Source organism: Xenopus laevis, chromosome 2S (genome assembly GCF_017654675.1).
Source record: "Xenopus laevis strain J_2021 chromosome 2S, Xenopus_laevis_v10.1, whole genome shotgun sequence".
In the NCBI taxonomy this organism is placed as follows: Eukaryota; Metazoa; Chordata; class Amphibia; order Anura; family Pipidae; genus Xenopus; species Xenopus laevis.
Window position 1 is genome coordinate 55,360,625 of NC_054374.1, and position 26,505 is coordinate 55,387,129.

The following is a 26,505-nucleotide window of genomic DNA, read 5'->3' on the forward strand; positions in this document are numbered from 1 at the left end:
AGGAAAAGCTGGTTCATTGGTCCCTGGAGTGAATGGAAGAGAGCAGGGCATACTTCCATTCCTTGCTTCATGAAGGGTTTTGCAGCTGTAGAGGTAGCTAAGTAATTAGTTACAGAGCACTAGAGACCTCCTTAAGTGGAGGAGGGTGAGGGACCACATGAGAACTTCCTTGAGTGGAGGGAAAGTCTTGTGTGCCGGTGGGAAAAGGGTGATTCTCCCTGTGTTGGAGAGAGCTCCAAAAGGACTGGAGAGGAAGTGAGCCCTAGAGAGGAGTTGTGTCCGCTGAAAGCAAGTGAGGGCTATAAACATGAGTAATGTGTACACCAGTGAGGGTGGAAAAGCGGGACTGTGATTTCCATTGTGAAGCCAGTGGGCTGAAGATTGTGTTTTTGCCAAATAAAAGCCAGCAAAGCTGCATTCAAACGTAAAAGTGCTGTCAGTGTCCTTTTCCGTGCTAAAAAACTGTCGTGGCTATGGGTTTCAATACTGGAAGCTCACACTATATATAAAATAAAAGAACCCATAAATCCATGAAACTGAATTTGCAGACAGACCGATAAAAGGACAGTGTTTCTTTTAAGACTAGGTTTTGTTGCAATCTTAGCATTAAATATATTCAAATCTATTCTAAGATAGTTCACAATTAGCCCTGCTTTGTAGATTTTGAAAGTAACTCTTGAGCCTGGAAATTCAACTGCAATCTTGTTGCTAGGCCATAATTGACTGAGCAACACAGAAGCTCAAATGTTGAGCAATTAAATATAACAAAAAATATCTCTGTTGATCTGTTTTTTCACCCGAACAAGTGCAAAAATTAAAGTAGAATACAAAAGCTATAATTAAAAAAGATAAAAAATATGAATGCAGATCAGTTGAAAAGATGCTTAGAACAAGTGCTCTAATAATGCACATAAAATTTGATAAACATGAAAGACTGATTTTATTTCTAAATAGAAAATGAAAGGATTTCTCAAGGTTCTTACTGTTTAGTTAGTTTGGCATGCCATAATTTAGCCAAAAAAGTACATGGGGTACAGTGGGGTACAGTCAAAGCATCTACATAAAATGTGATTTTCACACATCTTTCTGGTAAAATACATTATACATATACACTTTGCTCTAACATTTAGCCTTACACCTTTGTCATGTTATTCCATAGTCATACATTTCATATTCAGCATATCCTGACTACAAAAAAGTACATTAGAGAAGAGAGTACACTAGAGAAGAGCTAGCAAATGGAGGTTTTAAGGCGGCCGAACCCCCGAATCCTTTACCTAACCGAATCTGAATCCTAATTTGCATATGCAAATTAGGGGTGGGAAGGGAAAAACATTTGTGTACTTGAAACTCCAAGGCCTATTTTGAATCCAAGGCCAGACGTGCTGTCGTTTGTACACCTAAGATACGCATAAGATCTTGGGGAGAAAACTGGCTCAGTATTGTGTAATGAAGGCTACAGATTTGGTTATATTGACCAGAGCCCTGAGATTTCTTAGAAATGTCCGAAAGTCCCTTCATCAGCAATCTCAACTTCTGCACTTGAGAAAACAGTTTCAACAGTACCCTATGTAAGACATATATTGGGCAACCATTAACAAACATAAAACTAGTATACTTATTTTTAATTCTATACGCTGATATTTAGTAAAATCCAGTTAATTTTCATTGCTATCAATGTTTACAAAGAGTAAAAAGGTTATGCAGTAAGTTCCTCCTAAATAATTCCAGTGTGGGGGGCGTGGCCAACTACTGATGTGAGCAGTCGCACGCCGTCGGAGCTCCGCTGATTTACCGCTATCTCCGGTATTTATCCTGACTTACCCAGCCTCTCTGTGACTCAACAGTTACTTTACCTTGTTTCCTCTACGCTTATGGGGAAAAAGAAGCACCCGGTGGCACAATCCCCTGATATTCGGAGACATTTGCGAGACTCTGTGAGGCCTTCCAAAATGGCGGACGAGCCGCGCCCTGAGTCTCCTAAGGAACAGCGTGTGCGGCCTGTGCACTCACCTCCTGCCTCGACTCCACACTCTGAGGCGTTAGAGACCAACGATGCGTCCTCAGCGGTGAGTGCCCCTGCTTCTTCACCTCACGCTTGTGGACAGCCCTCGGGCCTTACTGGCGAGGAAGACCTTACCCTGGCGGAGGTGGTCGCGACCCTCCGCTCCACTATCCAATCCTGTCACGTGGCGACGATGGCTAAAGTGGACGAGCTCCGGGTGGACTTTGCGATCCTGCGACAGGACCTCCAGCGGGTCCGGGATCGGACCACTGAGGTGGAGCGTAGGGTGAGTGACCTTGAGGACACCTGCAATCCTCTGCCTGAACGCATTGATTTATTGCACCGGAGGCTTGAGTCGGTGGAGGCCAAATCCGACGATTTGGAAAATCGCCTCAGGCGAAATAATGTCCGGTTTGTCGGGTTTCCTGAGCGATCGGAGGGACCTGACCCTGCAAAGTTCTTGGAAAATTGGTTGAAGGCGGAATTTGGCGACGATACATTCTCCTCTGCCTTTGTTATTGAGCGGGCGCATCGCATCCCTGCTCGGCCGCTGCCACCGGGCGCACCTCCTAGGCCTTTGATAGCCCGTCTCCTGAACTTTAGAGATAGGGATGCGGCTCTGGCCGCAGCACGGAAAAAGGGTGAGCTACGCTACGAAAATGCAGTTATCTCCCTTTACCCGGACTTTTCGAATGATCTTCGGAAACAACGCCAACAGTTCATGGGTGTGAAGCGGCGCTTTCGAGATGCTGGCATACAGTATGCTATGATGTACCCTGCGAAGCTGCGGGTTTCCCTGGATGGCAAATCCCTCTTCTTCAGTTCTCCTACCGAGGCATCTCAATGGCTTGATCGACGTCCTTGAGAGAGTTATGGAGGGTACTCTACACCGGGCAGGAATGGCCCACTTTGCCTTTGTTACTAATGGCTTGAGGATCCATTGGTTTATGTGCCACCCAAGTGTCTCCTTGGGCACGTACCCTACCTTTGAGCCACCCTTGCTCCCTCTGTATCAGTTTAGTCACGGTGACTTTGCTGGGGGCTTAATCCGCCATAGCGGTTTCAGGGAATTACGCTTTGGCATCTGTTTCCACTTTCCTGGCGGAACACTATTGATCATTTGCTCCCAGTGATCACTACACATATCCTTTATTTGTTTGTTCAGTTGTTATTTACTTTGTACTTATTGTTGCGTGTGCTCATTGTTTCGGCGCACCCCTCGAGAAATTGTTATGTTTCGGGCTCCAAGCTTCTCCACTATGGGAGCAAGTAGGGTGGGAAATTTTGGGATTGCTTCTCTCCTTCTTTTCTTTCTCTCTCTTCTCCCTCTGTTCTCTCTCTTTACTCTTTTCTCTACCTACCCTTGCTATGGGGGGGGGGACATCGACAGGTATTATTTCACTTTGTTTTATGTCAGAAATCACAGCTATAACGTGGAATGTTAGAGGGCTGAACTCCTCCATGAAGAGGTCCCTGGTATTAAACTTCTTGCGAAAATATTCCCCCCATGTTATTTGTCTCCAGGAGACCCACCTTTCCAAAACCTCTAGCCCGCAACTACTCAAAAAGTCCTGGATAGCGCATGCCTATCACGCTGTTTACTCGAATTATGCCAGGGGCACTTCCATTTTAATCAGCAAGGCGCTTCCATTCCAACTTCTCAGTATACAGAATGACCCTGATGGGAGGTTTACAATCCTACATGCATCCCTTGCAGGAACCCCTCATATTATAGTAAATGTATATATACCTCCGCCCTTTCAAGATGATATTCTCTATCACCTGTTACAGCTTCTTGCTGCTCTGAATCCCGACCCAGTACTGATTATGGGCGACTTTAATGCGGTCATGGACCCCGAGATGGACCGTCTCTCGCTGTCTTCTGCACCGAGAATGGGTCCATCTGCACTAAAATCGTGGGCGGATACTTCGGGGTTTGTTGATGTGTGGAGGGCTCGCAATCCTAACAAACGAATGTTTTCTTGCTATGCACGGGGTTCTATGTCTAGGATTGACCTCGCCTTTGCCTCGCTCGATCTGTCTCCCAAAATCCTCAAATCTGAGTTTCTCTCCAGAGGCATATCTGACCATGCCCCTTTAGTAATATCTTGGCGTATGCACTCTAATTCCGTCCACAGATTGTGGAGACTTAATCCTTACTGGATTACTCATCCTGACATTCAGAAAGAGATTCCCCAGACAATTGAATCATATTTTCAGGTTAATTTGGACAGTGCCCCTCTCCCCTTTGTCTGGGACGCCATGAAGGCTGTGCTTAGAGGATCTTATATTGCCAAAATAGCTTATGCCAAGAAACTGGCGAGACGATCGATGTCTGAGCTGGAGGATGGTCAGAGAGAGGCGGAGGCGCGGTACATCCAATGCCCCAATGAACAAACTAAGCTTGAACATGTAGTAGCGCAGCGGAAATTTGCCCAGGCGCAATGGAAGGTGGCCCACAAGGGACAACTCTATCACAAATTTGCACTGTATGAGAAAGGCGACAAAAATGGTAGGATGCTAGCTCTATTGGCTAGGGATGAATACACTAGGCCAGCCATTCATGCCCTAGAGAATACTGACAAGGAGCTCATCACCTGCCCGTTTGCAATCAATAAGTGTCTAGCTGATTTCTACACGGAGTTGTACTCCTCCAAACTTCAAAAATCACCCATCGAGATTGCGGAATACTTAGAGACCCTTGATCTCCCTACTCTCCCTCTGGAATACAGGGCTATGTTAGATACCCCTATTCAGGAACAGGAAGTATTAGAGGCCATATCAACTTTACCTACAGGGAAAACCCCGGGCCCAGACGGTATCCCCAATCTCTGGTATACCACTTATGCCCCTCTGTTAGCCCCGCACCTCACTGCTGTGTTCAACCACACCCTCGCCACGGCCCAACTCCCACCTTCCTTTAAGGACGCCATCATAGTGCTTATATTGAAGCCTGGGAAGCCCTCGCATTTAAGTGCCTCCTATAGACCTATCTCGCTTATCAACTCTGACTATAAGATTTTGACCAAGGTTCTCGCCAGAAGACTTAACCATGTTATCACTTCCATAGTGGCCCCAGATCAGGTTGGGTTCATACCCCATAAAGCTGCGGAACTTAACATCAGACGCCTTTATACCAATTTAACTATTCCCCATGACAATATGGGCTCCAGGATTATAGCCTCACTCGACAATGAGAAGGCTTTTGATTCTGTTGAATGGGTCTACCTTTGGGAAACCCTTAAAAAATTTGGCTTTAGAGAAAATTTCTTAATATGGCTTCGGGCTATCTATACTAATCCCATGGCCAGAGTCATGTCGAATCTGGACATCTCCCCCCCTATATCCTTGGCTAGGGGGACCCGTCAGGGGTGTCCTCTCTCCCCTGGTCTTTTTGCACTGGCTATGGAGCCCCTGGCGTGCTTGATCCGGTCCTGCCCAGAGGTTCGGGGATTTGAGTTTGGCCAACTCAGGGAGAAAATATCCCTCTTTGCTGATGACACCCTCCTCTACCTCCATGATCCTGGTCCCTCCCTAAGAACAGCCCTTCAGCTAATTAATTCCCATACCGCCTTCTCGGGCCTCAAAATCAACTGGGCCAAATCCACCATTCTCCTTCTTGACCCGGACGCGGTGGCCCTCCTTGACCCAGACCTCCCGCTGCAGCAGGTTCCTGTTCTGAAATACTTAGGTATCCATATCCACCCCCAGATAGGGAGATTCATGGAACTCAATATAGACCCGCTTATGGCCTCCCTACATAAAGCAGTTGATAGATGGCTTAGGCTCCCACTTTCCATAATTGGCAGGATTAACCTTTTTAAGATGAAGTTTCTCCCTAAATTTCTTTATTTGTTTCGACAATCACCCATTTGGCTGCCCCCTGTTTTTTTTAAGCATCTGCGCTCCTTGCTCATCAAACTTTACTGGTCCCCCGGGCCGGTGAGGGTCAAATACTCGGCACTGCTCCCCCCCCTCACTGCAGGTGGACTAGCAGCCCCTGACATGCTGGGTTATTTTATTGCCTCCCAATTATTACCTATAAAAAGGTGGCTTGAGTCTACCCCAGAGGACCCGGTTACTCTCCTTGAGGCCCAAATAGTTGGCTCTCTGGAAGGGCTTAGGAACTTTATTTACAGGGATAAGCTCCCTCTGACTTCATGCACATCTATGATGAGAAATGTGGCTAGGGCCTGGAAACAGGTGCACCCGGGGTGTTCTAACTCTGATGTAGCTCTTTCACCGTTCACTCCGCTATGGTGTAATCCGTATCTTGACCAACTGCTCACTATACCTGACCCCGCTATTTGGGCACAGTTCAATGTTAAATATGTCAATGATGTTTATGCAGATAATGTGTTACTCACTTTTGATCAGCTCAAGGACAAATTTCACCTTCCCAACAGAATGCTTTTCCGTTTTTTGCAATTGAGGCATGCCCTCACCCAACAATTTCACTCCAAAACCCTACAGATCAAAACTTCCCCAATTGAAGACCTACTTCGCAAGCAGCATCTCTGCAAACCTCTCTCGACTTTATATGGCCTGATTGGTCGAGCCAAGCCCTCATCCGCCCAAGGTCTCTACGAGAAATGGATTGTTAATATCCCTGACCTCACCATTGAGCAATGGACTTCAATCTTGCAGGATACCCTCTCTCCCCTTATTAGGTCTCGTGACAGACTCATTCAGTTCAAATATCTTCATAGGGCATATTATACGCCCTCCCTGCTCCACAAAATTAACCCTGCTATACCTGATCAATGCAACAGATGTAAGAGTTCACAAGCTGACTTTTTCCATATGGTTTGGTCTTGCCCACAGATACATCGGTTCTGGACTGATATTGTTACTTATCTCACACAGCTCATGGTCTTGCCTATAGAACATCATCCAACGGTCCTCCTTCTCAACTATCTCGCGGACACTGTGATCTCACGATCAGAAAGGAATCTCCTTCTTTTTTTGCTTTTTCAGGCTAAAAAGGCCATTGCTATTAAGTGGAAAGAGGAGCAACCGCCTACAATACCCTTTTGGATCAGTCTGGTGGAACAAACCCTGCCCATTCTGGAACAAATTTATGCAGCCAGGGGATGCCCAACTAAACTTACTAACACCTGGTCGCTGTGGATTTTACATAACAACTCCTACTCCAATAGACCTGGAGACTCACACTCCCCCCACATTGACTGGCTTCCACCAGACCCCTGATAGCCGACTGCTCCTCTTTCTTATTTCTTATTACTTATTTGGGTTGAACGGACCGAGGGATGTGCCTCGCGGGTCATGGATCCTTTAGAATGTTTGTCTCCTAGTCTATATGTGCACTTGTGAATGCACGATGGTGAATACACTGCCCATCTATTTATATCTCGCAATCTCCTGTAGCTGCTATTTAGCTCACTGTCTCCCTCCCTCTTTTCATTTCTTTTCTTCTTTTCTTTTCTTCCTTTCTTCTTCTCCTCTCTCCTTATCTCACCTCTTTTCTTATCTCCTTCTCGCTGCTCTCTATATGACCTTTCGACTTTCCCCGGATGCCTCTTTGCATCCTCTTTGTTTTCCCAGGGGTTTAACAAAAAATCTTCCGATGCGTTGCCAATTGCATTATTTGTTTAATATGCTGACTATGCTACTTTGTATGGCTTTGTATTGGACTAATAAATCTTTTAAAAAAAAAATAATTCCAGTGTAGCTACAGAGATGTATTACACCTAAGGCTGAGAAATTATCTACGGTCTTAGATATTATCTAATATATAATATTAAACTTGATGAATATGTCTCTTTTTTCAACTTAACTTACTATGTAATAACAACTGGATATTACTAAATATCAGCGTATGGAATTACAAAAAAAGTATATTAGTTTTATGATTGTTAATGGTTGACATATATATGTCTAACAGGGTACTGTTGACACTGTTTTCTCATGTGCAGAAGCTGAGATTGCTGATCAAGGGACTGGTGGACATTTTTAAGAAATATGTATCTAATATGCTATTTACAAGACATGATTATATTTAACCCTAGAACTTAATAATTATTTTTGCGCTGTGTATAGGACAGAAGCTCAGCATCTCTTTAACAGAATCTATCAGCTTGAAGCTGAAAAGTTTGATCATCAGGATACATTTAAGAAGCAGAAATACGAGGTAAGTAATTTCAGTGTTGAGGTAAAAGCATGTCATGAAGCAGTCAATTTTCATCTTGAGCGTAGGACTGGCCAGATATGGGATGACTTTGACGTAGTTGGCCAGCTTAAATATATTGCAATATATGGACAAAAAATCCCTGTTTTGTTTAAAGGGTAAGGCATTTTTCAGTAGCAGTATGCACAAAATGTCTCTGTCTTAAATATATTGATAATGGGTTGAGTGCAGAGGACCTCTTGTATTTGTCTATAAGTATTTTGTGGTAGTTTCCCTCTCTACTACCGGTCCCCTACTGGGATTTTCCGGTCAAACACAAACAGTACCTTTGCAAAAGACCTTTCCCTTTGGGGAACCATAAACAGCCGCTTCCAATGGCCACACTCCGCTCCCAGCTTTCCTCAGTGTGTGTCTCAATCTTTCACTCTGAGCACCAACCCTCTCTAGCAGCTAGCTGATCTAGCCTGCTAATTATTCCCCAGGTGAGACTTTCTAGGGGAATTAACCCACTCAGAACTGCTGTACATATGGAAGTAAGACATGAACCGAGGGGAAATATATCTCCCTTCACACTGTGTCCCTGATTGAGAACAACAAAAACGGCAATAAGCAGTCCCAATTTTTCCCATCTTTATCTACTACCTTTTTTTAACATGGCTTTCAGGGTCTTATTAAACCTTTCCACCAAGCCATCAGTTTGAGGGTGGTACACTGAGGTACGTAAGTGTTTGATACCTAAGAGGCGACATAACTCTTTGGTTACTTTGGACATAAAGGGTGTGCCTTGATCTGTCAGTATTTCTTTAGGTATTTCCACCCTAGAAAACAAATGGACCAGCTCTTTGGCTATACATTTTGCTGAAGTATTCCTTAAAGGTACTGCTTCTGGATATCTGGTTGCATAATCCAATATTGCAAGGATATGTTGGTGCCCTCTAGTGGATTTTGGCAGGGGACCGACCAAATCCATGGCAACCCTCTCAAATGGGACCTCAATGATTGGAAGGGGAACCAAGGGACCTCTGTAATGGGGTCTTGGTGCTGCTAACTGACAATCTGGGCCGGAGTTACAATATCGCTTTACATCTCCAACCACCCCAGGCCAAAAGAACCTCTGAAGAATTCTTTCTGTAGTTTTATCGACTCCCCGGTGGCCGCCAAGTACATGTCTATGTGCCATATCTAATACCACCTTTCTATATTGCTGGGGTACCACCAGCTGTTCTATAATTTCACCCCTTATTTTGCTCACATGATATAACAGATCCTGGTTCAGGGCCATGTGGGGAAACACTGTGTCTGCCCCTGGACATTGAGGTTCCCCATTTATAACTTTTATATTTTCTCTAGCATGGCTCAGAGTGGGGTCCCTCATTTGGGCAGTTCCAAAGTTCTCTTTGGAGACCTCTAAATCAGGTACCATGTCACCTTCCTCTACCCCCTCTTCAAGTCCTGCCAACACTTCTAGGGGTGAGGGAACATCAGGGGTCACCCCTACTTTATTATCATTCTCAGGGTATGTAAAGGGTTCTGGGGACAAGCATGTTTCCTCTGCCTTGCATGAGGAACTTTTTTCAGAAATACTCTCCCCACCCCACAGTTGCCAGAACAAGGGAAAATCTCTTCCCAATATAACAGCATGCATTAAAGAGGACCTGTCACTTTTCTAATATATGGATATACTGCCTGCAATTTGCTTAATCAGATAAATGGATAAGGGATATTTTTTAAATTTGCAAATAAATGTATTTATTCTTACGTTTGAAAATAGTGTGACTGGAAAGCGCCATTCTGTCTAAATGTAGTAAAGTCTTCCGTCCTCGTTCCTCTGCCCATCTGAAATCTCGAGCATGCGCACTGGCTAGAAGTACCGAACAGAACCGAATGAGTAAAAACATTGACTCATGCCTTCCGCATTCCACAGCAATTAGCACACAGCGGAGTGAAAACATCTCTGTCTGCCCGTCGCCATTCCAGAGGAATTACCACAGAGCGCAGAGTTTATCTTAGCTATCGGGGGATGGTGCGCATCTGCCAGAGAACTGCTGTTTGAACTCAGTTAGAAGAATTTAACTCATTCTGTGCACCTGATCAACCTATAAGCATATTATTATATTAGCGTATGCGGGAGGGTAAGTGTAGCCTTACAAATATTTCAACAACAGCAATCCGACGGCATAGTATGGGGGCGGGGGGCAAGGAACAGACCTTTCTTTTTCGTTCTCCTCCCACAGATTCAGATTTAAACACTGAGGTGAAATCTCACGAGATTTGGACTTTCCCATGAGGCTTTGCGCACTGACTTTCACAAAGTCGGGACTTGTAGAGTCTCGTGCACACTTTTCAAATGCTGCATTAGTAACGTTTATTTAAAAAAATATGGAGTTATTGTTAACTCTTTAATTACAGTCCTACTGTCAGCAAAAAAGTGACAGGTTTCCTTTAAGGTTTTTACAACCCCCACTTGATACTTTACAGTTCCCGACTGAGTTTCAAACAGAACCAAAGCAGTTGGGTAGTCTTTAGTGTCCCCATGAATGCACACTACCCCGACCTGTGGGTGGGAGGAGAGGGAGAGCGGTCACCCGGTGTCCTTGTATGACTACTGGGCAAAACAGTTTACCAGTCTCTTCTTGTAGAGAGGCCAGACATGCTGGCACAGCATACAGGGATTCTTGTTTCCCCCAACTACAATCCATAGACGTTAGGGGGCAGTTAGCAGCGAAATGGCCAAACTCTCTACACCTCCAGCATTGTAACCCCCTTTTATCTCTGTCAGAGGCCTCTTGACCCTGACTGGTGGCCACCCTATCTTTGGCTCCCAAAGTCATATCAGAGGTTTTGTCCCGTTTACCTTGGGAAACCACCCCTTAAATAAATGAAACAGTCTTACCAGGATTTCCTTGCAATCTCTGAGGCTTGATAGGGCGCTGGACAGAGCTTCCCTCTAGGTAGCTCTCAGTAGTCATGTACCTCTCCACAAGTTCCACCATCTGGATCATATCTTGGGGGTCTGCGTGTCCAACCCATCGCTGTATATCCCGGGGAAGACCTTTCCGGTACCTACAACGATCCTTTCCACCACTTGATCAGCTGTGTTGACGTCTGGTTGCAGCCACTTTCTTGTGAGACCCAGGAGGTCATGCATTTGCTCACGTGCAGGCTTGCCTTTGCTGTAAACCCAGTCATTGAACTTTTTTGCGTGAATAGCCGAAGTGATTCCAAGGTGGGCCAGGATTTCCTCTTTTAACTTATTATAGCTATGAGAGTCCTGTTCTTTTAGATCAAAGTACACCTTTTGGGGTTCCCCTGTTAAGTAAGGTGCTATCACTTCAGCCCAGTCCTCTGGGGATAACTTTTCCCGTATTGCCACTCTTTCAAACACTGCCAGGTATGCTTCGACATAGTCTGCTGGAGTCATCTTTTGCAAACTTTTTTGTACCGCTTTGCGGATATTTAAAGGTACTTGCCCCAGGGCCACACTACCCTGTAATTTCTCAGCCAGTGCTTGGATCTCCTGCTGCAAATGCATGGTAACACTATGTTGTTGTGCTAAGGTAACTTTACTGGATTCCGCTTGGGTGTTAATTTGTGTAATCAGCAGCTGATTGGTTTCCTGTTGGGCCCTTAAAGCTTCCTGGTGATTTGCATTAGCTTGCTGCTGGGTTTGCAGCATCACCTTCAATATCTCCTCCATTTTAATATCTGTTGAAGACTTCCCCTTTAAACTGTCTGTCCCTTTAAACTTTTGTCTTTGCTATTTTCACAATATATATATATATATATATATATATATATATATATATATATATACACACACACATATATGATATTATGCCCATTTTATAGAAGCATATGGGAATCAAATAGATTGAGCTTGTTAATGAGGACATTTTGGTCTGGATACATGCATTGCCTAGGCCAAATATAACCATGCATACCAAATTCATTTGCTTGATAGATCCTACTTACAGGTAAAATAATAAGTACATGCTATACTTGTTCTTTTAGTGTTACCAGATTTATTTTACCTTAAAGAGATACTGACACCAGGAATCAGTTTTTAACGTTTTTTTTTACCATAAAATTGACTTTGCATGCTTCTTATAATTTTGCCATAAAGTATTTGCCCAATGTTACATTACCTTTTACTCCCTGTGACCGGGGTCACAGGGAGTAAGCATTAGAAACTTTAACTGGCAGGCTGAGATGGGACAGTCAGGTTTGCAAAACAGTCAGGTTTAGGAACTTCAACTAACAATTGCTTACAAAGACCTCTCAGCAAAAAACAATCAGCATGACCTATAGGTAACGTTTAGGGGCACATTTACCTAGGGTAGAATATCGAGGGTTAATTAACCCTCGATATTCGACCGTCGAAGTAAAATCCTTCAACTTCGAATATCGAAGTCGAAGGATTTACCGCTATTCCTACGATCGAACGATCAAAGGAATAATCGTTTGATCGAACGATTAGAAGGATTTTAATCTATCGAAGGTCGAAGTAGTCCATAAATGGGCCCCTACATGTACATTCATATTTTAAAAAGTAGTTTTTTAGTGTCAGTATCACTTTAAATTTAGTGAATTAAATGATATTCTGTCTCTTTCAGATTAACGTTCTAAGGAATCGAGTTTCGGATCATCAAAAGCTGTAAGAATATGTGGAACTGCCTGACTCTGCATGGTGGCAATAGTATACAATAACTTAACCCACACAAATGAGCTCTATAGATATTTGTGGGGGTTCTGTTTGAGGTTTTATTAATATTTTGGTATTTTGGGAATAGGATCTCTTATCAATTATCCAGTAACCTGTTATCCAGAAAGTTGTGAATTATAGGAAGGCCATTTCTTAAAAAGTCCATTTTAAGAAAATTTGTCAATAAATGATAAAGCCTATACCAGTTAGTATAGATATGAGTATATATAATTAATGTGAGTGTATGGAGGGGTCGCTGTGTGTGTGTATGTATGGATGCTGGGTTTCATTTGGAGGTGTTGAATTTGATGGACGTTGGTCTTTTTCAACCCTGTTTAACTATTTAACTATGTAGCTATGTAATGCATACTGTAAATTGCCCAAAATATGTAACTTCTAGAGAACTCAAATATTGCCATTAGATGCAGTAAACTACTGCTTCAAAAATACTTTTTTTAAATACATTTACAAAAATATTGTAAAACGCACTGTATAGAAACTACCTTAATTAGTTGCATATTTAAATTCTTTTGGATATGTACAGTACTTTCACTTTCCAAAAACATGTATACATTCTACTACTGCTGACAGAGTTATTTGGGGCACATTGAATATGCTTTTGTTTGCTGGTTAAATGCAGTCTATGATTCTATGTATAGAATGAAACATTATAACATACTAGCCGCCAGAGTAAAACTGGGTTTATATCCTTAGCATTGTCACATATTGGTTGCCAGTGTAAATTTGGGTGTATGATTCTGGCATAATTACATGCTAAGTAACAGTGTAAAACTGTCATTAATTTATCTAAAGCTATATTCATATAGTCCCATATCATGCTATGCCTCGTTTTATAAGTCCATCATACTATTTCTTTCTCTTCCCTGAACTATTTGCTTCTTTTTTTTTAAAAAAGAAAAGGTAAAGACTTTTTAATTTTGTAACATTTTTATCCTCTCCAATTTACTTCCCATTATTTTGATGCAGTAAGAGGTGAGTTTACCATATATATTGTGCTTTAACAGTGTTGTAATACTACTTAAATAAGGATATGTAAGTATGCATAGTGTAATACTACTAAAACACAAAAATATTAGTAAGATTTTCAGTTATCATTCTATTTTTGTACATTTTTGTCCATAATATACTGTTCCTCGTCTTACTCTTACCATTTCTTTCTCTTCTGTAAGATCTGTTTTTTTAATGTACATTTTTTTTTACTTTTAAATGTTTTCTTTCTCTCTTTCTTTCTCTCTCTTGTATTTCCTATTATTTTGATACAGTAAGAGGTGAGTTTTCCTATACATATTGTGTAATAACAGTGTTCTCATACTACTAAAATAAGGTTTTGTAACTATGCATACATAATATATATTGAATAGGACACAATGGAAATTTTTAGGGCCTCACATGTGGCGCTGGTTACTCAAAAGGACCACACATGTTCATGTTGTTTATAGAGCAATACTATAAGGCTTATTTTCGTGCAGTGTGCAAAGTTGCATTTCGAGTGCAAGTCTCCAAAGCAGAATTTTTTTCATTATAGCCTTAAAGTGATATTGACACAAAAAAAATTATTTTCAAAATATTAATCTCAATGATAAATTACCTATAAGTCATGTTGATCATTTTTCGCTGATAGTTCTGCTTTTGTAAGTCAGTTTTACTTAAGTTGAAAAGGGACAGTCTTAAGAAACTTGTCAGTTAGAGTTTCTAATTGTAACAGAATACTACTGCACAAATATGGCAGCCCCCTCATAGGGAAAAAAGGTGGTGAGAAAATAAATGTAAAAGCATCAGGCAAATACTTTATTGGCAAAATTATAAACTGCATTCAAAGATAATGTTATGAAGAATATTACAAAAGTTTATTTTCTGGTGTCAGTATCTCTTTAAGGGGGCAACATGCCTGGTAATATTGTGGCCAATTCATTTAAAAGCACAGTTGGCTATGAGCTTTACCAAGGACCGGATGCAACTGGTTGGTGTCAACATGAAAATTACATCTGCTGCTTATTTTTTAGATGGAAATTCATTGTGGAAATTCACACAGGACTCTTTGGTGTCCCAAGTCAATAGGCACATTTTGCTCATTTAGGAACAGGAGGTGGGAAAGAGCGAGAAGCACTAAGCACAACTATACAGAAGTGAAAGGAGTGGCCTTTAACGCAAATACGTTTAAAGAATGGCATTTTTTTCTGAAAAAACTTGCACAAGCACAACTTATGGCTTGTTAATGAGCCCTAGTTCCATCTAGTGAAAGAAACATATCAACATACATAAATGTTCCTTTGTTAAGATAGCATGTAGGCTGCAGATGATTACAGAAGGACTTCATGAAGATATCATACTGCTCATTGAGCATCACTGTTATAGAAAATGTCTATATTACCTACTACCAAAATATATATTAGCAAGTGCATGCAAGTTTGTTGTGGAAATGCTAAAAGATTATTAACTACAAAGCTGGCATGGCTTTTGTACAAATATGAAATTTAAGTCCTGATAATGGACTTCGTTATTTCTAAATGTGGGAGCATAGTGAAACACATAAAAAAATGGGCCCAAAGCACCCTGATTTTTTTGTATCTTGCCTGCTTGTCAGTGCCTAAATGTGCAGCTCTTTGTGCTCATATGATGGATTGTAAAGAGATGCACATTCCTCTCAACACAGGACTGCCTGTATCCTTGAACACACATGTTGAGCATTATTCAGATATACATAGTAAGTTAGGTTGAAAAAAAAAAAGTCCAAGTTCAACCTTTTAACTTTTTTTTAACCTGCCTATCTGCCAGTTGATCCAGAGGAAGGCAAAAAAAACCCATCTGAAGCTTCTTCAATTTGCCTCAGAGGGGGAAAAAATTCCTTCCTGACTCCAAAATGGCAATCAGACTAGTCCCTGGATCAACTTGTACTATGAGCTATCTTTCATAACCCTGTATTCCCTCACTCGCTAAAAAGCCATCCAACCCAGTTGATCCAGAGGAAGGCAAAAAAACCCATCTGAAGCCTCTTCAATTTGCCTCAGAAGGGGAAAAAATTCCTTCCTGACTCCAAAATGGCAATCAGACTAGTCCCTGGATGAACTTGTACTATGAGCTATCTTCCATAAACCTGTATTCACTCACTTGCTAAAAAACCATCCAACCCCTTCTTAAAGCTAGCTAATATTGATATAACAGTACAACTGGTTATGGGAGAGAATTCCACATCTTCACAGCACTCACTGTAAAAAAACCCTTCTGAATATTTAGGCAGAACCTTTTTTCTTCTAATCAGAATGGGTGACCTTGTGTCAGCTGGAATGCAAGTGAACTTGAACTTGAATATCTCCACCAGCAATTCAAGTGACAGTCCTTAAAAATTTGCACTTTAGTCCACTTAAGTCTTTACAGGAAAAATAGTAGTTAAGTGCAAAATATATTTTACTTTGGAAAATTTTGAAAATCTTTTACTGTTTTCACAAACGTTGGTCAGTGATGCTGATACATACATGAGAGGCTGCACTGTAGTGTGGGAAAGCAGAGGTCCTTCAAAAGGAATGGTGTGTGTGCCAGGCCCCTCAGAATATTTTTTTTTGGGGGGGGGCTGCCCCCAAAAAACTGGACCAGTACTGCTTTTGCTAACTAATTTTATCTGAAGGAGGTAATATAATCCCCACGCGACTTGCATATATTGTAGTGATTAAAATGAAAAGGGGTCAGTGCTGATCACTTTCCATTTTAAACAATACAATATGTGCATTCTATGTGGGATTATAATCCCACATGATTTAACAAACAGGAGCAGGACTGCTTTTGCTTACTCATCTTATCTGACACTTCAAGAAGGTTATACTGTATAATTAAAATGTTTGCTTTACAACCAACATCACAGGCGATGGGTGGATTTAATAATACAGAGGAAACATCTGAAATTTAAAGGGGTTGTTCAGCTTTTAGTTAACTTTTAATATAGTGTAGAGAGTGATATTTTGCAATTGGCTTTAATTTTTTTTTTTTTTTAAATGTATGATTTTAGAATTATTTAGCTTTTTATTCAGCAGCTCTCCAGTTTGCCATTTTAGCCACCCAGTCTCTAGGGTCCTAATTGTCATAGCAACCTTGCAGCACAGAGGTCTTCAGTAGTGAGGTCTTCAGTAGTATTGCATGGGGTCAATAACCCCTATTTGAAAGATGAAAAGAAGGCAAATAATTGACAAAAACTATAAAAAAATAAGTAAATACGACCAATTGAAAATTTGGTTCGAATTGGCCATTATATAACATATTAAAAGTTAATTTAAAGGTGAACTACTCCTTTAAGCTTTACATTTGTAGAAAGCAGCTTTGTATTTTACCATTTTTTTGGTTTCATTGTTCATTTAATAGCATACAGTGTTTCTCTCCCTCAGTTCCAAAGGTCCTAGAGCAGGCAAAGGAATTCTTGGAGGAAGATGGAAATAAGCAGAGATGGGAGAAGAGATAAGACCTTATTGACACCTGGGATCCACTCTTTCACATATTTATATTCCTTGCAAATCTTGTTAGAGTTGAAAACATACATTTAAACAGAGTAACAGTATACATATATTTTAGATCATTATTATACTCCCATGTATTAAATTAAATATAGTTATCATAATAAAGTAATATATTTATTCCTTAAACTAATTTGCAAAATGAGGATTTATTGACATTTTGAAAAAAGTTATTTATCCTTGTGTGGTCTAGTATAATTTCAAGTTTTATGATTCTCAGTTTATGAAAGTCAGGGTGATATCCACATCATGTTTAGCTATCTAATCTGATCTTCACCTTGTTTGCAAAAGTATTCTACAACATACCAGTTTGTTCTGTTCCTAAAACAGTGCAATAAAGTGTGTCAATGCTCTTAAAAATAATTTTTTTGGGGATATTGTTGGGTGCAAATAGTAACAACCTGACATTTTGAGGCAGTTTTTTGTGCTTTTTATCCAGTGTCCAAATACTAAACAAGCTCCAATGTCATAAAGCAATTGTACAGCACACATAAATAGCAACCTACTCTAAAACAAAATGAATTTCCTGGCAAACCACTTCCCTTACTTTAGATACCTGGGGACTAGTGGGGGCAAAGTATGTACTGGTCTGAAATCAGGCACGGATTTGTGGAAAGGCCACCAAGGCCCGGGCCTAGGGTGGCAGGATTTTAGGGGGCCCCAACCACACCCATGCTGGTTTAGAAACACTGGGGATGCGCAGGAGATACGACAGTTTATTAAACTTCCTGTAGCAGCAGGCCTAGGGGCACCGGCTATGTAAATCCAGCCCTCTCTGAAATTAAGGCTGGATTAGTAGAAACCCAAGGAGTCTTGTATTAGGTTGATTTCAAAGACATTTAAAAGACAACTAACCCCTAAAAATTAATATGGCTAAATATGCCAGAATTTATATACTAAACTATATTCGTTTAGTATATCAAATCTGGCATATTTAGCCATATTAATTTTTAGTATATAAAATTTGTTTAGTTTAGTATATAAAATTTGGCATATTTAGCCATATTCATTTTTACTGAACTGAAATTCCAGCTTCTCAATATAGCAGCAATGATCCAGGACTTCAAACTTGTCACAGGGGTTCACCATCTTGGAAAGTTTCTGCTCTGTGAGCTCTGAGCAGCTGTTGAGAAGCTTGGGGGTCATTGCAAATTATCAAGCAGAAAATGAGGATGGCCTGTAACGTAGGCTGATGCTACAGGGCTGATTATTAGATTCTGATGTTAGTTGCAGTTGTTTCTGAGCTTACATGGTGATATATGAATTACTAATCGGCCTTATTTTGTGACATTTATATTGTGTGTAATGCAGGACCCTGGAGGGCCCGGGGCCCACTGGAGCTGCTGTCCAAGAGCCCCCCTCCGGCCGTCTCTGCGCACTCCTTGTGCACATGTATCGGCAAGCCTCGAACGCGCACAATGTTTTTATTATCATTAAGAAGCTTTCTTTGCAGATGTGGCTGTGGATCTGGGCCGGTGAGGTCCACAAGAGCTGGGGGACCAGCGGGATTTTTCCCGGTGTCCCGTCGGCCCAGTCCAACCCTGGTGTACTGTATATTTTAAGTGTGGTAACACTTTATGGTAACCATAAAAGCCCTGACCACCACTAAAAGCTGTTGACATCTTTAAGTACCATTTAAAAGGATATATTTGAGGGATATTTACTGTATGACTCTTGTGTATTATTGTGAATTATAGCTTTAAGTAAGCAATGCATTCATAATCTGCTATTACAAATAAAGACTCCAAAATATGTGAAAAATAATTGTGTGTGTGTGTGTATATATATATATATATATATATATATATATATATATATATATATATATATATATATATATATATATATATATATATATATATCTATCTATCTATCTATCTATCTATCTCTGTGCTAAATTATTTAGGATGGATGCTGTATTTACAATATAGTTGCAATGCCTATTACTATTATTTCTAGAAACTAGCTATATCTATGTAATGTCTAAGGTTTACATTCATTAACCTCCCATCCCTGTGCAGCCTATGAATAAGCCTGTTGGATAATCTCCCCTTATGGGGTGTACTGCTAGTGTGGGATGGGGTATGTCTGCAAAGCACTGTTACACTACAGAAAACAAAATCATAACTATTTCACTTTAAAATTAAAAGGTGTTCTTTGGGTTCATTTATTTTTATTGGAACCAAAACATATGCCATTGAGCCCTCTCCACGTGAAAGCAACTATTTTTGGTCTGTATTAAATATAAATATGAAATCAAGATTTCATTGCATGTATGCTTTATTTAGCTATAAGACACTATGCCAACTGTGCATTTATTTTAAGACAATAGCTTGCAGTGAAACATGCAACAGATATACATTTTTTTTTTTTCAAATAGCTGTTTATTATTTCCAAAAATAGTATAAGGGGTACAGAAAAAAGAAAGGGGATACAGTGAGCAACATTTTATCTGTACATATTCATAAACAAAATATAAATTGTCCAAAGATACAATCAGAACAAAATGAGCCCCTGGGTAGAAGAAGGTGGGGGGGGGAGAAAAGCAGAGAGACCCTTGGATGGAGGTATTGGAGTTATACTACAGGGCAGTATTCTTATAAAAGTCAGTTTCTTTAAATGAAACCCACCTAAACCACTTAGAAATATATTCCTGTGAACGTTCAGTCAGATATACATTTTTGTAAAAAAAAAAAACACCTTATACACATTGTAATATATTACAGTATACGACCCCTTATCCAGAAATGCATTATCCAGGAATCTCTAAATTAGGGGCAGTCCGTCTATCTAAGATTACATTTGAAGCCAACATTTTAAGAAAATAATTCTAATTTTTATAAATGATTTTCTTTTTCTCTGTAGAGAAACTTTGTAGTAATAAAAAAAAAAAACCTTTTACTTAATCATAACTAAGCTGCATTAATTCGCATTGGCAGCTAAACCATTCTAAACCATCCTATTGGGTTAATTTAATGTTGAAATTAGTTTAGGGGATCCAAATTACTAAAAGATCCTACATCCGGAAAACACCCAGGTCTGGATAATTGTTCCAATACCTGTATCTCAATTGTACTCCTCATCTGCTAAGAATCAGATTATTGAAGAGTGTGGATGAGTTTCTCGTACAAGTTTGAATTCTGTAGGAGAAAGAAATAAAATATCTAAATATATAATATGCTTATATCTTATTTTAATTATAACAAATTATAACCATAATGATATACTGTAAACAGTTGTAGAATAGCAATTTCAATAATTTCAATACATCTATTTTACAAATTGCCTTTTTCATTTTTTTTTATACTTAAGAGGTATTAAATAGCTTATCAGTGTACTTTTTTTGCAAGTTGTTTAGGAGCTGAGGAATTACTGCCTCACTCAGATATCAATTTATATGGCAAGACAATTATTTACTGATATATGTTCCTAAAACCTTGCAATGTTCTCCTGGTACAACCTATAGCTCTTCTCTGAGGATTACAGCATGACTGAGTTTGAAACATGATTACATTATTAGATGGTTTTCATTGAAACACAGCAGAGTAGTGGCATCCATCTCAGTGGCAATTTTTATTTAAGGAATATCAGTACCATAATATCCATACAGGTTATCTGACAAACTTTCTGATGCCAATGTGAGTCTGCAGAGTGGGTTGGAAAGATTTACATTACTAACATGGCAAAAGTAAGCCTGCAATGTTTTTCATATTCTGTTTGAAATAAAAAATAAATAAAATTAATACTTGAGCAGCTGCAGAAACTCTGGAGCTGTAGCTTGCAGGACTGGCATAGCCCTGAAAATAATAGGCGCAATCTGCTATTTTTCACACTTAGAACTGTGCCTTCCAGCATAAATTAATTGCACTCCATAACAGAGCACTGAGACCCGACACTGCCCTCATGAATACATCATCGTCTACATTCAGAAGTGTTATTTTCATATGCGGTGCCGTGCAATTCATGTTTTCTAGAAGGCAGGGTGGAAAGTGCAGAAAAATGACAGATTGTGCCAATTGTGAATGAAAACTACCAACATTGCACTCTTTGACAGCTACCTTTTATAGTCCAATTATAAATGCAGAATTGTATTCTTTCTGCAAATTTTGCTAGTCCTTATATCTTATTGGGCAGTATAAGGAGGTTCCTTCTAAATGGTCTGCTCAACCAATATCTGACTTAAAATTGGCCAAATGCCCACAATATATGATTTACTTGGATCAGCACATCTGGCACTGTCCATTTTATATGCAAAAGGAATATTAAACATTAAGTAAGGGAACAAAAACTAACCAGATAAAGGGTAAAATAGTAACATAGTAAGTTAGGTTGAAAAAAAGACACACGTCCATCAAGTTCAACCTTTCAACTATTTTAACCTGTCTAACTGCTAGTTGATCCAGAGGAAGGCAAAAAAAATATAACCCATCTGAAGTCTCCAATTTGCCTCAGAGGGGGAAAAAACTCTTTCCTGACTCCAAAATGGCAATGGGACTAGTCCCTGAATCAACTTGTACTATTAGTTATTTCCATAACCCATGGGCAGGGAAACTCATTACCAAGGGACAAACCAATGAAGGGTTAGATGCTACATTTAGGTGCTCTACGATATAAGAAAGAGTTGACATGCTGAAAAAACCTATAGACCCAAGCACTTAGGCTGTTTCATTATTATTTGTTAAGATAGTTCTATAACTTTATTAGGGCAAAATAAACAGCATGATAAACTAAAATAAAAAAAATTTCAAACAACAATTGGCAACACATGGCAGGCCAAGCGCTATAGTGAATAATTTGTTGCTGCTGGAACTGCTCTCTTGATTCCACCATGGCTCAGTTGATGCAATGGACAAGGAACTTGATGTTGCTGAAAAATGTTTAAAATAATTCTCACCTAAAATCCTTTGTTGGTTATCAATTAAAAGACTCGAGAAATAGTATTTCTGAGGGCTGTGCTTCCTAGGGATCCCATTATACTTTTGTCAAGACCTTGCTGTAAGGGAGGAAATCATAAAAGGATGATGTAGTCACAATGAAATAATATGTAAAGATGTATTGAATGTTATTGATATGGAGATTCACATTCTTATGGCCCAGTTGTAATAATATATATTTATTTTAATCTTTGGTCAAATTGAATGGGTGTTTCACATTCACTTTAACTTTTAGTATGTTATGAAATGGCCAATTTTAAAAGTTTTTTCAATTGGTCTTCATTATTGTATTTTTTATTTTTTGAATTATTTGCCTTCTTCTTATAACTCTTTCCAACTTTTAAATGAGGGTCACTGAACACATCTAAAAAAACAAATGCTCCATAAAGCTACAAATGTATTGCTACTTTTTATTACTCCTATTTTTATTCAGTCCCTCTTCTATTCATATTCCAGTCTCTTATTCAAATCAATGCATGGCTGCTAGGGTAATGTGGATCCTATCAACCAGATGGTTGAAATTGCAAGCTGGAGAGCAGCTGAATAAAAAGTGAAATAACTCAAAATCCACAAATAATAAACCATGAAAACTCTCTACAAAATATCAAAAGTTCACTTAAAGGTGAGCCACCCCTAGACTAGAAATAAGGCCCAACATACTTGGTCTTGTTTGTTTAGTGCCTGCTGCAGCAAATACATTGTAGTGCAGCAAATGTAGGCAAGAGATTGTTGGTTTGTGCTTCAGTTGAAGAGGAAGCATACAGTTTTTATATTGTAGCAGGTCTTCCTAACATAAGTAAATTAAGCATCACAGATGCAACTAATTAAGTTGGACAGAAAGTTTTAAACCTAAATGTCCTGCAGCACATGAAAGCATGCTCCTGCCAATGAAGGCATTGCTGTTACCTACAATACCCAAGAATACAGAAAATAATTGCACTATATGCGAGAGGGCGGCATCAATGAGAAGAGCATTTAAGAGAAGAAAGCAAAAGTAAGAAAGTAAGATAATTCATAAAGTGGGCAAGAGAGACAAAAGAAGATGAGAACGTGTCAGGGAAGTCCAGACCAAGGAGGAAGCTTAGGGGTTAAAGTCCAAGTTCGGTCAGTTGTAAGCATAGTCAAGTTCAGGCAAGGGTTCAATAAGGCATGCAGCAAGAATCAGGGTCTAGCAGAGGGTCAGGAATCCAGGAATCAGCAAATTAGGAATTTAGGAAACTCCTTTTCCAGTTTCCTTGTCTATCCAAAAATTTTATTTTTTGTATTAGGCTTGGGGATAGTAGGTATTATTTGTGTATTGTGTATTTGTAATTACTGTTTGAATAAGAGACATTCTTAAAAAAAATTTGTGGATGAAAAGGCTGAAAGGGGTGGGGAAAAGCACTAGTGAGAAAACGGGGATATTGCCCAGTTGGGTCTCTGTCACAGGACAGTGGGTATCAGTAGCCCGGAAATGTGCTAAGTACTCCCCCGCCATTGAGGTGGCTAACCCAAATATATAGTAGCGAATCTTGACTGCAAATTGTCAAAGAGCATTTGCAATTAAGGTTATGCAGTCAGAATGCAGAGCAAGAAAAATAACAATTAGCTGCACAGTTTGAACAGTATATTATAAAGACTGTTAATAAAAAAAGGAGGAGACAGAAGCAGAAGTTTGTTATAAATCATGTAGAATTGCAGGCTTTGATAACCTCTCAGGATTGGGAGGGGGTGGATGAATGGTCAGGGTCTGAAGAGCGGATGGATGATGAAATTTGTGAAAACAAAGTTGAGGTCAGACCTATTAACGCATAGACAAAAGAGAGAGGTAAGGGAGAGAAGTGGACAGCAAGCAGAACACACATATTCTGGATGATGTGTCAGCTGAGCAACAGTTAATTGAGGAAACTCGTCATGGTCAGCTAGTGAATTAACTGAAACTTTGACAAAAGTTTACACAAAAGTTTGGAGAGGAATTACTGCATGTCTTGGATTTAGGAGGTGACGGTATTATGCTGATGGACAGAGAAGCAGTGGGTTTAGGAAGTGTAGCTTACATGAAACGTGGACGTAACACAACTGGAAAGTTTTCCTTATTGCACTTAATTAGGAATTCTATTGCACAAACTAAAGACAGTCCCTATGAATTAATAGACTAGACCCCCCCTGGGAACAACAGAGGGGGTGCAGAGACTGAGAGCAATGGGATGTATCACTCCTGATCCTTTACCTGACAGAGGGGTGAGATATGTAGTTGTTGACTATGTTGAGTGCTTTAGAAGCAAAAGAAGGAAATATGATTTATGATGCGGCTGTGCTCTTGTGTCAAATGGGAGAAATGATTGTTGACAGAAATGAAAGGAAAGAGCAATGTAGTATAGCTAAGGGGGGCCAGGAGGGGCATACAAGCATTGAAATTGCTCACAGACAATTAGATTTGCTAACCAGTGGTGTGCAAATAGAAACTATTGATGGAAAGGAGACTACATTTCTGCTCTCTATGTAGAGGGAACTAACAGCAAAGGGGAAGTTGAGGCCAGCCAAACCTAAAAAGGTGGCCCTCCATCAGCTCTTCCTGTAATTGACCTAGATGAGGGTTGAGCCCAGCCCCATTAACTCTTCCATCCACATCACCATATGCAGAGTGTAAGAATCTGTTAGATGACATGAAATACACAGAAGGGAAGGGGTGACCGTTGCCGCAGCCAATAGACTTACATACCAGTCACTTTATATTGGCAGTGACACAACAGCTCAGCCAGAACCACAAAATGCAGTAGCAATGACTAAAGGGTTAGGAGGCAAAACTGCTGTTGTTGTACCTGTTGGAATGCAATTGGGTAAAAGTCTTATTTTTGAAGCACAAATCTTAATTTCCTTATTACCAGATAATATTGTGGGAATGGGTATTTTTAAGGTACAATATGTGGTTATATGGTTAGGAACATTTATTGTTGGAATTTCAATCTTGTTAGATCTCATCAGTGCAAGATATTAGAACTTCTAATGGCTTTTGAGAGGTAGGACTTGGAGAGTAGCAAAATAAGGAACCAACGGGGGAATGTAATAAAAATCGCTAACGGAAAAACTATTCGCAATGCGAAAAGTTATGCCTTTGCGCGAACAAATTTTGCTTTGTGCGAATTTAATATAGCTTTTGCGAGCCTGGAAACTGTTTAGTGACCACTTCCAACAGTGAAAGACCATTTGCGAATTTTATAGTTTGCACCAATGCGCAGACAATGTAATAAAACTTCTTACTGAAAAAGTCGTTATGTTTGCTCCAAAAGATTACGACACCTTCAAGCACTTCTTATGAGTGCGCAATTAAAATTCGCAATGCGCAATTAAAATTCGCAATGCAATAACAGTTAATATTAATATTACATTGCGAGATGTGGATTTTTAGTCTTATTGGTGCGAATTGTTTTGCTCTTTGCGACTTTTATTACATTCCCCTGTAAATCTGGTAATGGTGAGAAGGGCTGAAAGGAGCCAAAAAGCCCTTAGCTAGCAATTATATGCAAAGTGATGCAAAGTGATGGTATTTACTTGTCTCATGCCATATACACAGCACTGCCTAGATACCAAAGATGAGAGTTTTGATTCTCCCATAAGGCATCATGGGTCACGGAAGAGACTCCGTGTTGTGAAACTGGCAGGTTGAGCTGGAACAGTCAGGTTAACAAAACAGTCAGGTTTAGGAACTTCAACTAACAATCGCTTACAAAGACAAACCTCTCAGCAAAAACAATCAGCATGACCTATAGGTAACTTATAATGTACATTCATATTTTAAAAACTGTTTTTTTATTGTCGGTATCACTTTTAGTCTTTAAATGCAACAGAACGTAGAATCTACGTTCTGTGGCAAAGGTACTTGAAATGCCACAGAATGTAGATTCTGCGTTCTGCAGCATTTCTATATGGAGAAGCAAATGAGCAGCTTGTAAAGCCCACTCATTCCCCAGCCCCTAGGCAACAAGCAGGAGGGGGAAATTAGCGGGCCCTTGGGCAAGATAGCCATGGGGCCTCATAGGCAGCAGCAGGCACGCATGCCTGCTGCTGCTACGTCTTCCTGTACCTGCCCACAGGCCCTACTCACCGGATCAGATGGACTCCAAATCATTGTGGGACCCTCCTGCCTCTTCTTCAATGGACTTCAGCCAACCTTCAACCAGGTTAGTGTAACACACACACACAAATACACAAACACA

At 40.1% G+C, this 26,505-nt stretch overlaps 2 protein-coding genes across 7 annotated transcripts in view; one reads left to right on the plus strand and one right to left on the minus strand.

The window, feature by feature from the left end:
• The window catches only part of tnnt2.L (troponin T2, cardiac type L homeolog), an 85,784-nt gene extending 66,648 nt beyond the window's left edge, over positions 1-19,136 (plus strand). For 2 of the 3 annotated variants that reach the window (XM_041583033.1, XM_018248142.2), the window contains 5 exons: positions 8,066-8,156; positions 12,767-12,807; positions 13,843-13,848; positions 14,139-14,144; positions 17,250-19,136. In XM_041583033.1, the coding sequence (XP_041438967.1) occupies positions 8,066-8,156; positions 12,767-12,807; positions 13,843-13,848; positions 14,139-14,144; positions 17,250-17,301 (196 nt within the window). In that variant the 3' untranslated portion in view covers positions 17,302-19,136. 3 annotated transcript variants of the gene reach the window in all.
• Positions 19,137-19,736: 600 nt separating this feature from the next.
• The window catches only part of pkp1.S (plakophilin 1 S homeolog), a 41,450-nt gene continuing 34,681 nt past the window's right edge, over positions 19,737-26,505 (minus strand). For 2 of the 4 annotated variants that reach the window (XM_041583799.1, XM_041583797.1), the window contains exon 13: positions 19,737-20,515. Coding sequence is in view for 2 of the 4 variants with exons in the window: in XM_041583797.1 (XP_041439731.1) it covers positions 20,474-20,515 (42 nt within the window). In the remaining 2 variants the exon portion in view is untranslated. Of the gene's footprint in view, positions 20,516-22,269; positions 22,369-26,505 lie in introns of those variants that run through there. The other 2 variants (XM_018249246.2, XM_041583798.1) reach the window with 2 other exon arrangements.